Source organism: Rattus norvegicus, chromosome 13 (assembly GCF_021556685.1).
Source record: "Rattus norvegicus strain SHRSP/BbbUtx chromosome 13, alternate assembly SHRSP_T2T, whole genome shotgun sequence".
NCBI classification, from domain to species: domain Eukaryota; kingdom Metazoa; phylum Chordata; class Mammalia; order Rodentia; family Muridae; genus Rattus; species Rattus norvegicus.
This window is the reverse complement of record NC_141546.1, coordinates 41489856-41506276: the sequence shown is the minus strand read 5'-3', so window position 1 is coordinate 41506276 and position 16421 is coordinate 41489856. Positions and strand designations below refer to the sequence as shown.

Below are 16421 nucleotides of genomic sequence, written 5' to 3'. Positions count from 1 at the left end.
CTGTGTGTGAAGGCCCAACCAGGAGCTGCAGGGCTGGTTCAGCCAGCTTCCTATGCAAGCTCCAAGACCAGAGTTCTATCGCCAGAAGCCATGGCAAACTATGGTGGTGTGAACATGTGACCCCTGAGCTGGGGAACTGGAGACAGGCAGATCCCTGGGACTTGATGGCCTACTAGCCTAGCCTACTTGGAGAGTCTCAGGAAAACTGGAGACACATCCCCAAAGTAAGCCTTCACATACACACGCACATTAGTGCACCTACGCAAACATGTACACATGTGCACGCGCCTGTGAAAGCAGGAAGTCAGGATCCTCAGGGAAGCCGTTCTTTTGAGACAGGGCTTGTCTCTGGCCAGGAGCTGGCTCGTTCGGCTAGGCTGGCTGGCTGGCAAGCACTTAGGATCTTCCTGGCTCTGCCTCCTGGGACTGGGATCGCATTCTTAGGCTGCCATGACTGGCTATAACACTTGGGATCTGGAGATCAAGCTCAGTTCCTCGAGTGACTCGCTAGCCCAAAAGAGAGACCCACTAAGCTCTCTCTCCAACCCTCATTTTTTTGGGCAGGGTCTCATGTAGCCCAGGCTAGCCTCAAACTTGGAAAAGATAGCCTTGCGCTCCTGATTCCATGGCTCCTGTCTCCTCAGTGCTGGAATTCAGTGTGTTCGAGACGCCTACCTTTAGATCTTCTCTTGTGGGCTGTACCAGCCCCATTCAGTACCCTTTCTATCCACCCAGAACAAGAAAGGCCCATGGGCTAGTGGAAACCAGTTGCTCCCGACTTTCCAAGAAAATAGTGTAGAGGGTGCAGGGCAGAACTCTGTTTAAGTTTGGGCTTTGTCTTGTAGGAGCTGTGTGACTAGGGGCAATCGCTGAACGCCTCTACTGTGCGACAGGAGTATATAAACCTACCCGTAAGGCTCAGTGTTACTGGGGCAGGCTGGGGGGCTTGCGTTTCTGGGCTCAGCCTGTCAGTCTTGAGCCTACTCCACTGCCTGAGGGGCCGATTTCCTCCTCCTCCCACACAATACCCGTGTGCTTCGTCCCTTATGCCATGGTTCATAGTGGCTGTCAATTGTCACCTCGGAGACAAACCTTGGGGCGTGCGTGTGTGCGTGTGTGTGTGTGTGTGTGCGTGCGTGCATGCGTGTGTGCATGCGTGTGTGTGTGTAAGGAGGAGCCAGCCTAAGTATGTAATGCTCCACGCCATGGTCTGAGTTCTCTGTGGAAAAGGAAACAGCCAGCTTCCCCAAGCCTCTGTCTCTCTCTGCTCCCAGACTGTGAATGTGGTGTGAACATCTGTCTCATGATCTGGCGTCCATGCTTGTCCTCCAGGGAGGACTGCACCTCCAGACCGAGAGCCGCCACACACCGCCTTTGCAATGCTCTTGTCAGGCACTCTGCCACAGCAAAGGAGTAATTTAGTGCGCTCGAGAGAATGTTCTTATTCTGCAGATGAGAAAATGGCACTAACAGGAAAGGGGCCCCAGGCCTCTAATCCCAAGCCTCCTGCTTTGAGATGGAGACAGAACAGGGAGGTCCCTGGAAGCTCATGGGCCAGCAGTGGGTAGAACAAGGCTTCAGACAAGATGGATGATGAGGAGCAACGGCAGCTGTGCCTTCATCTGCACATATGTATGTCACTGTACATGCTAACCAACGCTTACATATGTAAATACACACATGTACACATACATCATATAAGCAGACATCACACACATGTCACACAAGCCCGGGTCACACACACACATCATAAGTGTGCGTGTGTGAGAGGTGAGCTCTCTCTGGGGTTTAACATGCTCCCCCTTCCCACATTGTTTCCTGAAGCCCACAGGCAGGAGAGAGAGTCTGGGTGCCTCTCAACCCCATGTGTAACAGGCGGCAGCGGCCTGGCAGCCCTGCCTCGGCCCCGCGTCCCCCACTGACACACTTACTTCAGCAGGTCCTTTTCCTTGTTGAGGTGCTGGAAGAAGGACGGCTCGCAGATGAGCTGGCTCTCCTGGCACACCTGTTTGCAGGACTGCCCGGGCTCAGCCAGCTTCACCTGCAGGGCGCTAAGGGGCGGCCACATCACTTGGCCGTGGCAGAAGTCCTAGAACGACAGTGAAGCCATCATCAGCTAGGGGACCAAGGACACAATGAGGCAGCGTCAGCTTAGCAACCAACCATGGCAGGCATCGTGCTGAGGAAGACTGAGAAAAAAGACACACCCTTGGCACAGGCTGTGCCCTCTCTAAAGACCAGTTTCCGACTGAGGGCTTGCATCAGTTGGAAGGGTGTTGTTTTAGGATGCACGAAGCTCCATGTTCTGTCCCCGGCACTGGATCTAGTTATGGCGATTCCCAGCACTTGGAAGGCAGGGTATCATCTTTAGTTACAAAATGAGTTTGAGGTCAGCCTGGGCTAGAGGCTCTGTGTCAAAACGACCACACGTATGTTTTTGTGTACATGCATGCACACACCCTCATTCTTGTGAGGGCCATTCTCAGGCTCATTCCCACCAGCTTTGACTCTTGTATTCTCCAAATACTGTATGTAGCTCATGCCTGCACTAATCCATGGGCAGCACAGTCCTGTGGGCCTGGATGCTGTTGCTAAGGGCAACAGCATGACTGTGCAGACTTACTTTCTTAACGGAACTGCAGTCTGTACTAATGGGCACTCTTCTCTGTGTATACAGAGCTTGCATATGACAGCTGCCCATCCAGCACTTGGGAGACACACAGGCATTTTGGGAAAGCTCACAATGTGTTCTTGCTGGTTCTTACTTATGTCCTAGGAGCAAATGGGTACTTTCCACAGCTGTTAAAAATTGTAATGAGGAGTTTCAATTCATCATACATGAAGGCTCCTGGTGACAAGGTAGCGGGGGAGGGGTATCGATGATTATATTTTTCTTCTTGCTGTGACAAAATAGCTGACAGAGGCAACTTAAGGGAGGACTGGTTTGTTTTGACTCAGCCTAATGGTCTGGTCATCATGGTGGGCGGGGCAGCTGATTAGACTGCGCTCCTGGTCATGGAGTAAAGGATGCTTGTGCTCAGCTTGCTCTCTCCCTCTTATCCAGTTCATGGACTAGTGCCACCAACATTCAGAAAGGCTCTTCCCCCAACACCCTCACCAACACCTCCAGAGGGGTGTTTCCATGGTGACTGTAGTTCATGATTAGAGTAACCATCACAACAGGCAGTCCTCAAGGACACCTAGATCAGACAGCAAAGAAACCAGGGGGCAAGTGAACTCCTCTCCTGGTGATGTAGTTTGACCTTTAATATCCCTAAAGGCCCATGTGTTGATAGCTTTGTCCCCAGTGAGGCATTCTGGGAGATGTTGGAACCTTTGGGAGGTAGGGGCTTAGAGTTTTCAGGACATTAGGAGCTTGCCTTTGAGGGGATGTGGGAGACCCTTCCTGTTTCTTCCTAGCCATGAGCTAACCAGTTGGTTTTTATTTTGTTTGTTGTCATTTATATTTACGTGTGTGTGTGTGTGTGTGTGTGTGTGTGTGTGTGTATGTGTGTCCCTATGAGTTCCAGACGAGGGCACCAGGTTCACTGGAGTTGTAGGCAGTTAAAGTCAGTGTAAGCTGTCTGGTGTGGGTTTTGCGAACTGAACTTGGATCATCTGCAAGAACAGCGAGTGCTTGTAACCCCTGGGCCTTCTCTGAGTCTCCTAACTGAGACGCTTTGCTTTCAATCATGCTCAGCCACGGTGTAGGGCCTCACAAACCCGCAGCAGTGGGGCCCAGTCATGGAGAGAGCCTTAAGCTGAGCTGAAAGATAGCATCCCTACTCTAAGCTCATTGTCTTGGGCACGTTCCAGGGCTGCAGAGAGCTGACCAGCATATCACCCCAGGCTGGGGCGGGGCGGGGGATGGAAAGCCCAGAAGGCTCAAAGTTCAGATTCTGTCTTTTACAACTCCTCTCTCCTCTGACAGTCCCTGGTTGCATCTTTGTGCCGGGTGAGTTTCAGAACAGAACAAAGTTTCGTGCGCAGTGGTGCAATCGGAAGGTGAAGGAAGGAGCTCAGTTGAGACGGCAAAGGGCAGGCACTCACTGGCTTCCTTTAGGCTCCCTGGGAGAACTGCCTCCCCCAGAGCTGCTTCAGACAAGGCATATGGAGAAGCGGGGCTTCCTGCACCAATGGGCTCCCTGAGTCTATTCTAGGGCAGGGCAGGAGTCGCTGCAAGGTTCAGACAGAGGGGGTGTCGTCCTTGGGGCTGCACAGTGGAACTGACACACGCCGAGCTCAAGTCTGCACTGAACAGAAAGGGTGCACAGGTACCCTGTCCCTGTCCATCACGATGGCCTGGCATCCTCTTTGGCATCTGTTCTAGGGGACAGAGGTTCAGGAATAATAAAAATAGCATCAAAGTCTTGGAGTTTACAGAACCATCCAGACAGCTTGAAGGTAACAACTGATCAGAGGGAGCCCAAGTTGTCACAGAGAACGTGGCAGAGGGGGCTGGTCCCCAGTAGGGGACTTCATGGATCAAACTCCCTCCACCTGACCCATATAGGAAATGGGGACAGTGCCACCTGCCCTTCTGAGAGGTAAAGGGGTGGGGTGACTGGTAAGAGGGACGGAGAGGGTAATGGTGCTGTGTGTGCAGTGGAGTTGAATCATTGGCTCATATCCACTCATCTATGACAGCACCTTGGAGGGCACAACGGGAATGGAAGGGCTGGGTATCGGCCTCCTCTCACCCACAGGTGGAGTGGTCAGTGGGTGGGAGGCGAGAGGGAAAGCTTCCCTTACGTTCACCCACAGTCCAGGCTACAGGCAATGCAAGCTGCCTCACGCTCTCATGCCAACTGCTCCTTTGCTCATTCATTTACGCATTCATTCATTCATTCATTCTACGCAGACCCTCACTAAGAGATAGGAAAATGTGTGTCCACTGATAACTTTACAAACGACCATTACAGCTTCATGCAGGGCATCGGAAATGGGAATATGAAGGCCTATCCTGGCCTTAGAGGTTCAGTGCACGGTCTAGTAGTAAAGGCTAGCACTTACAATAAATACTTCAGAGCAGCAAACTAGACACCTATGCACACGGCGAAGGACACCTGGAGGCTGGACAAGGCTGGCTCTACAGGGAGGGAGGGGGCAGAATGGTGGCAGCCACAATCGGAGAAGACACGGATTTCTGGGCTGAGCGCTACAGGCTGCACAGGAGTGAGCGCCTTACTACTACCGTGGCATTCTGTAGCTGACTGGTGCTCAGTGAAGAGCTACTGAATGGGACCGCATGATTTCGGCATCCTGGAGGCTTCGATAGGAGTGAAGTAGAAAAAGAGGCCATTCTAGCCCAATGAGGCATCTCTGCAGCCAGAAGGAGGGATAAAGAGCCATTGCCAATCTGGTTAACAAGCTCACTTGGGGCCCACGCCATCTGCGCTCCTCCCTCACCTTCTTTCTGCCGTCGGTGCACACGTTTCTCAGTGCGTTTGGCTATTCCAAGATTATCATGCAGCGACGACAAATCAAGGGTGTATCAGAGCTCTCAGTCAAAGCCATGCTGTCTGTCTCTGCCCCACCCTACCCTCAGCTCCCTACATGTGTTCGTGTATGTGGAGGGCCGAGGCCAATGTCTGCTGCTTTGCATGGGACCAAACAGCCCTTTCCAACCACATTATGGGGCTGGGCTGAGCTGGTTCTGAGCCTGTCAAGCATGCATGTTCTAGCACTGCATAAATGGGGCAGGCATGGCGGTGCACACCTGCAATCCAGCCTCTGTGAAAACATAGGAGGGGTCAGGATTCAAGGTCATCCTTGTCCACATAGCAAGTTCAAGGCCAGCCTGGAACACATGGGACTCTGTTTCAAACCGAATGACCATGTGACTGACCGACCACCTGGTATGTAAACAAATTTTTAAAGACGTAGTTTTATGTTGTACACATTTAGTTGTATGTATGTGGGCACGTGTGCCCACAGTGTATATGTGGAGGCCTGAGGACCACTCGTGGAGGAAGTTTGTCCTCTTCTTCCACCAGTTGAGTCTTGGGGATCAAACTAGGTTGTCCGGTTGGCAGCAGGAGCCATTGCTCTGGCCACACCCTGTATAGTTAGAAGATCTTTATAAGAGGCAAAAAATGACCTGTTTTTCTTCTCTAGCCCACTGCTTTCTTGTGAATGCCAAATCTGCAAATCCCCTAAAAAAGGGAATTGGCATGGCTGACTGGCTGCTGCTGCTGGGGGCTTTAACTTTGGTTCAAACTCCCCATCAGCTGGAGCCAGTCCTCCTTTAGAGGGCTCATGTCAAAGGTGGTAAGGGTAAGTCACGGCACTGGCTTCCGTGCAGCCGGGCAAGGCACTGAGGGAGAAGGGCAAGCAGCCAGTTTCCTCCCATGGGGAGAAGGTCTGCATTCCAGCTAGCTGGGTGTGAGGGAAGCTCCTAGCAGTGACTCTTAAACTGTCCCCTGAAGCCTGGGGTGGTCTCAAAGGCTGTTAGTTTAGCTTCCTTTGGTTCCTGCTGCTGCTGAGAGAGAGAGAGAGAGAGAGAGAGAGAGAGAGAGAGAGAGAGAGAGAGAGAGAGAACGTGTGTGTGGTGTGTGTGTGTGTGTATGTGTGTGTATGTGTGTGTTGTGTGTGTATGTGTGTGTTGTGTGTGTATGTGGTGTGTGTGTGTATGTGTGTTTGTATGTGTGTGTGTATGTGTGTTTGTGTGTATATGTGTTTGTATGTGTGTGTGTGTGTGTGGTGTGTGTGTGTGTGTGTGTGTGTGTGTGTGCGTGTGTGTGTGTGTGTGTGTCTAGAAAGAGGTCTGGGATAAGAGAGTTCATGCTCCATGCAGTCTACATGGAGGACTCTGGAAGCTGAGCCCTGACTAATGAGTGCTTGTGGCCCACTCCTGCCAGGAGCACCTCTGTCCTCACCGTTGTTTGAAGATACTTTGCAAATTGTAAAAATATAATGAATGCTTCAAGTGCTAGGCTCCTAGGAGACTGATCTGATCCAAAGGGTCTCGGGTCTCATCATGCATGGAGGGGACATTTGACTCTGATAGAATTCCTGAGATAAACCAAAAATATGCCCCCCCCATTATTGCTAAGGAATTTGGAGGATGTCTTCTAAGAAATCCCCAGAGAGGGTTCACTCGGTGAAGTATACACCTTGCAGGCATAGGGATCTGAGTTTGATCACCAGAACCCATCTGAAAAGGCACAGGCTTGTAATCCTAGCACTGGGGCTATGGGGCAAGCTATGGGGCGCCTGCCTCTGAGATCCTGTCAGATGCACAGTGTTGACATGGCTTTACATCAAACCTGCGACCCATCCTGACTCCACCACTGTGTGCCCGTGACTGTGTGACTCAGTTCCCACCCTGCAGTCACTCCTGACAGATCCTGGGCCTTTACCATGTGGACTGAGATAGTATACAGACCCCTCGCCCCATGACGGTTAATAGCGTCGACTTGGCAGGATCTAGACTCATCTAGAAGACAAAGCTCTGGGTATATCCATGAAGGTGAGTTGAGCACCACCATTCGTCCTTCTCTGCCTCCTGACAGTGGAGGGACTGTGACCGGATGCTTCATGCTGCTTCTACTGTGCCTGCCCGCTCCACCGTGACAAACCACACCCTTGCATGGTGAGCCAGACGACCTCTTCCTTCTGTGAGCTATTCTGTCAGTGCTGAGAGAGGCCTCGCCTCCTAGGGTATGTATACACTTATGATGAAGCTTAGGTAGACAGGACAGGAGGCTAACAACTAAAACGGGAGCACAGCATTAGAGCAGTCCCCTGCAATAAACGCGACGAGAATACAGTTTCCTCCTCTTGCAAAAAGACTTCCTGGCACTGAACTGATATTTTCTTTGAGTACTCTGGGGTCTTGACTGACATGGGAAAGCAAACGCTTGGAAAGGGAACCCATGGATGGGCTGGACGGTGGTCGGCGTGAGCACTGGCAAGGACTGTGCCAGAGTTACGGCTGCTGTCCTTTCTGCGTCCTGTTTAGACTGAGTGAGATAATGGCAAAGACTGAGCTCCTGATGTGTGCAGTTGTATTACAGTACGCCTCGGGAGAGCATGGTGCGTTAACATTGTGGACCACACTAGTCCTCCTAAGAACGGTGTCAGTCCTCATTCTCAGTACTTCCTGGGTACTGGAGCATACAATGCTCGCAGGAGCACCACGGAGGAATCATCGTCATCCTTATTTACTAAGAAACGGAGAGCAAGAGGAAGAAATGCTCAAACTCATGGTACCGGGAGCTGGATCCAGGTGGTGGGCTGATTCAGTTGGTGAAGAGTTTGCTGTGCAAGCATGAGGACCCGAGTTCAAGTGGAAGGCCAGACATGGTGCTCAGAGCTTGCCATTCCAACACTGGGACACAGGCAGGTCCCTGGGGCTCACTGGACATTCAGCCTAGCCCACGTGGTGAGTTAAAGGCCAGTGAGAAGCCCTATCTTAAAGAAAAGGATGATTGGCAGCTAAGGAATGACCCCTGAGGTAGTCCCTTGTCTTCTACATATACCAAAGGGTTTCAAAGAAACCCTTTGAAAATGTAGATTTGATCCTGCATTTGAGTGTGCGTGTGCGTATTCACGGGTGTATAGATACATGAACATGACGTGCACGTGGAGGCTATTCCCTAGGCTCTGTCCCCATGCTTTTTGAGAGAGTCTCTCACTAGCCTGGAGCTTACCAACAAGGATAGGCTGGCTGGTCCGTGAGGCACAGGGGTACTTGTACATATACCACTTGCACTTGTACACATAAGTATGCATCTACACACATACACATGTGCATGCACACTTACAAACATATGCATGTGCACTTGCACACACACACATGCAAGGCAACTCACTCATTTCTTGTTCCTTGCCTCATCCCCCCAATAGCCCAGTTGACCAGATGTGGTTACCCCAAAGCCTAGGGAGCCCTGACTCCCTGAACCACCAGCTTCCTTCGACATGCTGGCAGTCTAGATATATGTTTCTCCCGTACGGTTTCTATTTTCAGCTCTGCAGCTCTTATCCCCATTGTGCCGAGAGCCCTTGATTGCCCTTAAATATTCTGTTTTTGTCCTATAAAGAGAACCATGTATTTTTGGGCCGGGCGAGAAGTTCAGATTTCCCTACCCACAGGAGTTCTGGCTTTGTCTATTTCTGGGTCTGCATTCCTTTTGAAGCCCAAGGAATTAAAACATCATAAAGGACCACAGTGCTGGGTGCCCTTTCACCTCTGAGAGCATATGCCTGGGTTTCACAGAAGGTTTCATTTGAGAGGGGACCTGGTTTGAAAACCACTCAAGAGTCCTAACATAGAGCTACCACATTTAAACCCTTAAAGAAACCCTTAAAGAAACCCTTTGAAAATGTAGATTTGATCCTGCATTTGAGTGTGCGTATGCGTATTCACCGGTGTATAGATACATGAACATGACGTACACGTGGAGGCTGTTCCCTAGGCTCTGCCCCCATGCTTTTTGAGAGAGTCTCTCACTAGCCTGGAGCTTACCAACAAGGATAGGCTGGCTGGTCCATGAGACACAGGGGTTTCCCATCCCTGGCATTGACACGGCAAGTGTGTATCTCCATGACTGTCTTTGCAAACGTGCTTTCTAAGGATCAAGCTGAGATCCCCACACTTGCGAGGCAAGCGCTTCACTGACTGGGACTATCTTTCCAGACCCTAATCTTTGTTGTTGTTTTTTTGGGGGGGGGCGGGGTGTGGTGTGAGAAATGAAGGCAGTACTGAGAGCCACTGTTCACCCTTCTTGAATCTTCAAGATGCTCTGGTCTGCTCAGGTTACAAGCCAGTGCTCAGGAAGGACCGCATCTCAGCCACTCAAATGTCTTATTTGAAGTGTCCATATGACCTTTCGTTGCCCCAAAGAGCACAATCCAAGGGAAGACTGGCTCCCTTGGGTGACCCTGGCAATGCGACGTTTAAAAATGACAAGTTATCATGAGGCCACATGAAATTTTCCAAAGCAAGCAACTAACCACAGAAGTGTACACAGTGAGGGCTGGAAAACAGAAAGTGGAACCAGCAGATACCCACGCACGCACCCATGCACGCACGCACGCACGCACCCACTGTGGACAGGCCTTACCTGTTTCTCGATGAAAGCGTTGATTCTCTGCAGCATGCCTTCACATGTGAACTCATATGGCATATACGGCTCAATCTGCAGAAACAACAGGGCACTGTGAAAGGGGACATGGGACACGAGGGAGGCACGTTCTCTACTGATTCGCACAGGTACGTTAAAACTATAGACCTGGAACTGGACAGACAGGGCTCAGGCCTCATTGTGCTTCTCTCTAGACCCTGAACAACCTCTCTTCCCCGAGTGTCAGATACCTGATGTGCAAAAGAGTTGCAAGAAGGAAAACTCATCTCTGTTGAGCTGTGGTGAAGGCACAAGGAAACTGCCTGGATAGTGTAAAGTACATAGTAGACCTTCAAAAAGGTGCTGGCAGGTAGACCGTGTGGGGTAAAGGCTATGACTGCGGATACCCACATCCCAGGGCTGGGCAGAGTGCAGGGATTTCGCAACCGTCATATAATGAAGACATGGTCACTGCTCTGAGGGAAGCATAGAGAAGCGGCTAGTCTGTAGTAGTGGGTGAGGTAAGAATGTATCCAAAGAACTCATGCTACAAGCCAAGGGAGGAGGTGCCAAGACCACCTCAGCTAGAGGCCCTGTACAGCAGAGGGCGACCTTGAACTTCTGATCCTCCTGTCTCTCTCTCCTCCGTGCTAGAATCAGACATGTGCAACTACATCTGGTTTATTTGGTACTGGGGATGGAACCTAGGACGTGTGCGTGCTAGACAAGCATTCCTCCAACCGAGATTCAACCTCAGCTCAGAGAGTGAGCTATGATGTGAAGATTCCAGGGAACTGGAGCTCAGTACTGGGTATAACAGCACTGGGTGAGACAAGGTATAACAGAGCCTTGTGATTTCTACACAGGTGCTTTCACTATCTGGGGATGGGGACAGGAAACTCCAGAAGGTTATGGGGTGGAGGAGGCATTCTGACAGCCACTGAGACATCTGAGGGAAGACTAGGAAAGATGGCACTGGGCTCTGCTCCATGGCTAGCATTCTGACACCCGTTACGGGTGGGCATCACATCTCAAAGGAAGTCACCAGCATACTCCAACTACATGGAGCCCTACGTCATTGTCGGTGATGGGACAAAGGACGAACATTAATAGTTCTTTCTTGAGCATGCACTTACAGATCTCACCACACACTCACACCAACCGGAAATATCCAAAGGGGACGATGCTTGAGAGAAGAAATACAGGGAGAGGAGAAATGCTGTGCCTCAGAGTTTTCACAGCAGTCCTGGGCAAACTAAACTCCCACAGGATGGCAGACTTCCCACAGAGGCAGGGGTTGGGGGACAGCTCAATCTATGGTGGATGTAGAAATCTCTTCCCAGAATGACTTGGACGGTGCTCTCTCTATAAAAGGTACTTAATCAGTGCTTCTTAAATTGATCAGAAAAGTCTGGAATGGTTACTTTAACAAGACCTCATGTTTAGGTAGAAAAATATACCATACTCTGTAGAAAACTGCAAGGTTGGGGGTGACCAAGTCCAGATCTGCGGCCCCAAGTGTCCCATGGGATGGGACATGTCTGCAATCCTGCTGCTGGAGGTTGGAGACAGGCGGATCCCTAGAGCTTGCTGGCAAACCCACCAGGCCAAATCAATGGGCTTTAGATTTAGTGAAAGACCAAGTCCCAAGAAAAATACAGGGGAGAGCAATAGAGAAGTCACACGCATGTGAATGCATGTAGAACACAACTGTGTTCACAGGAACATGTAATTGCATGTATACGCTGCATGCATGTGCACACACACACACACACACACACACACACACACACACACACACCAGAAACCCCCTACTTTATAACCTTTACCCTTTTGGGTTAGGTAGGATAAGCTACCAATTTTTGCAGATCTCTCCCAGGACAGGATTAGATCATGTAAGTGTATAGAACTCAAACCCCTCTCTTCATGCCTGGGACCCATGAGTTTAGAAGGTCTGTCAGCAGGGTCTGTAAGACCCAAGCCCACATCTGCCATCAGCTGTTTTTTTAAGTTTCCCAGAGCCTCCTTGAAATCCTCAGGCCACATGATATAGCTAGGCTGGTCTGCTCTGTTTATTGACAGCAAGGACTGTAATGTTCCACATGTGTTCCAGGGCAAATAGAGGCAGGAAATAAAAGCAGCAACCTTCTGGTTTAAGATGGCTTTTACTGCGTCTTCTACTTCCTCTCGGTTATTGAGGTCCACGGTCCAGACGTGTGGCCGGCCGATGAAGACTTCTGCGTACGGGTGCTGGGATGTGAGCTGGAAGACAGAAGACACGTTGTATTTTAGTTTCACATATGCACTGCTGCTCAGATAAAGGTGTGGGCTAGACAAAGCATCCTGTCTTTATGAGTCAAGCTGAACTTAAACAAGAGATGAAGTGTTCTTGTCCTCCCCGGAGCAAATAAAACCTTCTAACAGGCAGATTGAAAAAAAAATGATGTTTTAAACTTTGGAAGCCCATTTGGAAATAAAACAGTGTCATAACAAAGGCTCAGACAGCTGTTCTTGGGTGAACTTAGGGCTTTTCTACAGGAAGTAGGCGCTCTGTCACTGAGTAAGGCCTGCAGCCTTCCCTGGTGGATTGTCAGACTGGCATGGTCTGACCTCTGGACATGGCTGAGGGAGTTTCTAGATTTTGTTAGTTGTGGAGGGAAGCCCCACCCAAATGTGGACAGCACCATCCTATGGGCCACCAGCATCCACCTCTCTCTGCTTCCTGACTGTGGCTGCCACGTGACCAGCTGCCTCACACTCCCGCTGCCGTGCCTTCCCTTCCGGGACAGATCTGTACCCCTGAAGTTTGAGCCCAACGGACTCCTCCCTCTTTGAGCTGCCTTCGGTCGGTTCCTGCATCACAACAGTGAAAAACTAGTCTAACCTTACAGTGCCTTGGGCACTTGGGGACCTATTCTCAGCCAAAAATCACCTCCATAATTTTAGGCATCTGTTCTCCTGGCTGGAACAGACAGGTACATCCAGAAAAATCACAATAAAGATCAAAGCTGTGAGCCAGGCATGGTGCACGTCTGTGACTTCTTTACTTGGCAGGCAGATCTAGGAAGTCACAAATTCCGGGCCAGCCTGGGACTACACAGTTAAACCTAGTTTTCTGAACAAGGCTGGAAAATCGCCCGGGTGTGAGCAATAGAGCTTATGGGAGTGATGGTAAGGGAAGAAGAGATTTTCAAATGGTTTCAGAAATAATCAGAGCAACATCAGAACATGAAATTCATTAATTTTTAAAACGCATGTATATGTATGTACCTATACATGTATGTATAGGTACAGGGGTAGGCAGTTGCCTACAGAAACCAGAAAAGGTTGTAAGATCCCCTGGAACTGTGGTTATAGGCAGTTGGTTATGAACCGCTTGCCATGGCTGCTGGGAACCAAACATTAGTCCTTTATAAAAGTGTTCTTAACCACTGAGCCATCTCTCCAGCCACAGAACATAAACTTTATAAGAACAATATAGACTCAGAAAAGCAAGGAGGGGGTCTCCCTCCTAAAGGTTTTCTTCTGAGATTCGATGGCTCTGTAGGGAAGGGCACTTGTCAGGACTCATGACCTGGGTTTCATCCCCACAGGCTTGGAGAGGAACGACTCTCATGAGCTCTTCTCCGGCCTCCACAGTGTGCTGCATACATGGCACACCCACCCCCCAAAGAGTAAAAAGGTGTGGCCGAGGGGGTCGAGGAGGCCACTCTACCACAGACTGCCTGACCCACAGACACAGAGGCCCAGGGTCCATTCCAGAACTGTATGAAGCCAGGATGGTGGTGCATTCCCGTCATCCAAGCACTTAGGAGGTAACTGCAGGAAGATCAGGCAAGATGTAGGTAAGTCATCCTTCTCTCCGGGGTGTTTGAAGCCAGTCTGGACTACCTAACGCCTTGTGTTAAAAAAAAAGAAAAGTTCAGCCAAAGAGAGCAAGCATTACCTCGGCTACTCCGGGCTTATTTGAAGCCCACACTCACGCTTTTCTTCTCACATGGATGCAAGGCAGGAGTGGTGTAAAGGTGGAAACATTTTAGGTGTTGTACACAACCTGCCATTTCCCAAGGCACTTTTATTTATGGATTATTTATTTTGATTTTGAACATAGGGGCCCTGAATAGATCAAGCGTGGTCCTTATCACTTACATCCCGGGCCCAGAGAGCTTTGAAGAGCTTTGCTGGCATTGCCTGTGGACTCATGGATAGAGTTCCTTGAGAGCATTTGATGGTGCACACTGGGCTGTCCAGGAGTGTAGTCAGTGTACACCGTATCTATCAAGAAACTTTTTTTAAAAAATAATATCTAATGTAGTCCAGGCTGCAGCTGCCAACTCATTCCACAGATGAGTGTGACCTCGAACTCCTGATGTTCCTACCTCCACCTCTAGAGTGCCGGGAGGACAGGTTTAGGCAGCACTGGGGAGGGAACCCGGGGCCTCTGGTATGCTAGGCGGGCACTCCCGGGGCCTGGTGCCTTCTACTGCTTTATTTGAGACTTTATCCACGAACAGTCGCCATTTGAGAAGAAATGTCACAGCAACGTCAGTGTCAGTCTGGGTATTATCCTCCGGAAGAACCACCTCCGTGGGTAGATGCCACATTGGTGACAGCTGTGTACACACGTGTGATCCGTACACAGATTAGACTCAGCTCCCCTTTCAGAATGTCAAGCATAAGAGAACGAGCTGACAGTATCCAGCAGAATATTTTATTCCTTTTAAATAGAAACATTCACTTGTAAGGTAGAACCAGACATCCCATTTTCTACTATAATTCTGGGCACATAATACTGAGTGAAATACCTACTATTTTCCTAGAAATTATTTTTATGTTTTTTATATATTAGAAATTAAAAAAAAATGATCTGCACAGGCAAGTTCTGTTCCTTGGAGATTTCGATTCTGGAGAGAAACCATGTTCTCTTTATTTTTATTCATTAACTTACTAGAACATTTATTCACTCACTTACTGTACATATCTGTAGGTCTGTGTGGGCAATGTGTGCACAGGTACATGCTCCTGTGCATGTGCTGTGGCCAGCAGAAGGTGCTGGGCGGCTGGCTAGGGCACTCTCCACCTTGTTCACATGGGACAGCATTTCTCGCGGAACCTGGGCTCACTGCTTTGAGCTAGACTGTCAGGCCAGCAAGTCCCAGTGACTCTGTTCCCCAGCTCTCACAGGCACTGGAAGCTTCTGTGTTATCGCTCAGGTGACCTCGCTCGTTCAGCAAGTGCTCTCCCCCACTGACCCGTCTGTGTCTGCGCAGCCGGACATGCCTTCTAACACATTCCTCAGAGAAGCTGCTGCCGCTAGTGCTAGGACTTTTGCTAGCCTGGCTCTCCCTTTATGCCTTTCCCCTTCATTTTCCATAAGAAGGGAGACACTTGGAGGACTACAAAGCTAATTAGCACCAGCCATCTCTCCACCTCTGCCCTTGGTACCTTATCACACCAGTGACTGCCAGCCCTGTTCAGGGCCGGAGGCTAGGACCCGCATAAGCTGCTGGGAAAGCCTCCAAGAACTGCAGAGCCTTGCAGTGCCCGGGCTGCAGCCTTTCTTGCTACTATGCATGCACGCTCTTTCTCTTGTGCATGCACGCTCCCTCTCCTGTGGTCAGAGCCTTCGCTTTCTCTGGCTCTGTGGTCAGTGCTGGAGACTCTGTGGGCCACTGGGAAAACTCTTTCTTTCTTTCTTTCTTTCTTTCTTTCTTTCTTTCTTTCTTTCTTTCTTTCTTTCTTCCTTCCTTCCTTCCTTCCTTCCTTCCTTCCTTCCTTCCTCCTTTCCTTGCCTTGCCTTGCCTTGCCTTGCCTTGCCTTTAAAAATCTCTGTATAAAAATATTTTGATTCAATACCAATCCATAAAGTAGGTTGGGCCAAGCATTGGACTAACCCCTCACTAACACATATATTATGTACGTATCAGACTTCATATATATTATGAGGATTCCAAGGAACTTGGGTTCTACATAAGCAGAAAACAGCAAAGCCAAGTTCAAGTGTAGCTCATTCAACAACTGAATAGCTTTATGTGGATGCGTTTCGTTTTGCTGTTCTGTGTAAGTGTGTGCATTTGTGGAGGCCCAAGGGTTTTTCTTTTTTTTCTTCATTTATGTTTTTAGACAGGGTGTCTCACTGAGTACATGAATCCATACATTAACCTAGGCTGGCGGGCCACTCGTCTCCACCTCTCCAGCCCTGGGATTACACGTGCTCACTGCACACCCGGCTTTTTACCTGGGTTCTCAGGACTTACGTCCCCCAAGCCTTTTATATCATCTGAGCTGTCTTCCAAGTTTCAATTCAGTATTTTTGAGCAAAAGAGAAGGCACCTTAGAGAGCACTACTAAATT

General features: G+C 49.7%; 1 protein-coding gene across 4 annotated transcripts in view; it reads right to left on the bottom strand.

Annotated features, from left to right (window-relative positions):
* The window catches only part of Mgat5 (alpha-1,6-mannosylglycoprotein 6-beta-N-acetylglucosaminyltransferase), a 288591-nt gene that overhangs the window by 5145 nt on the left and 267025 nt on the right, over positions 1-16421 (bottom strand). For all 4 annotated transcript variants that reach the window (XM_087581590.1, NM_023095.1, XM_087581591.1 and 1 more), the window contains 3 exon segments: positions 12213-12329; positions 10068-10142; positions 1932-2089 (listed from right to left, as the gene is read on the bottom strand). In XM_087581590.1, the coding sequence (XP_087437716.1) occupies positions 1932-2089; positions 10068-10142; positions 12213-12329 (350 nt within the window).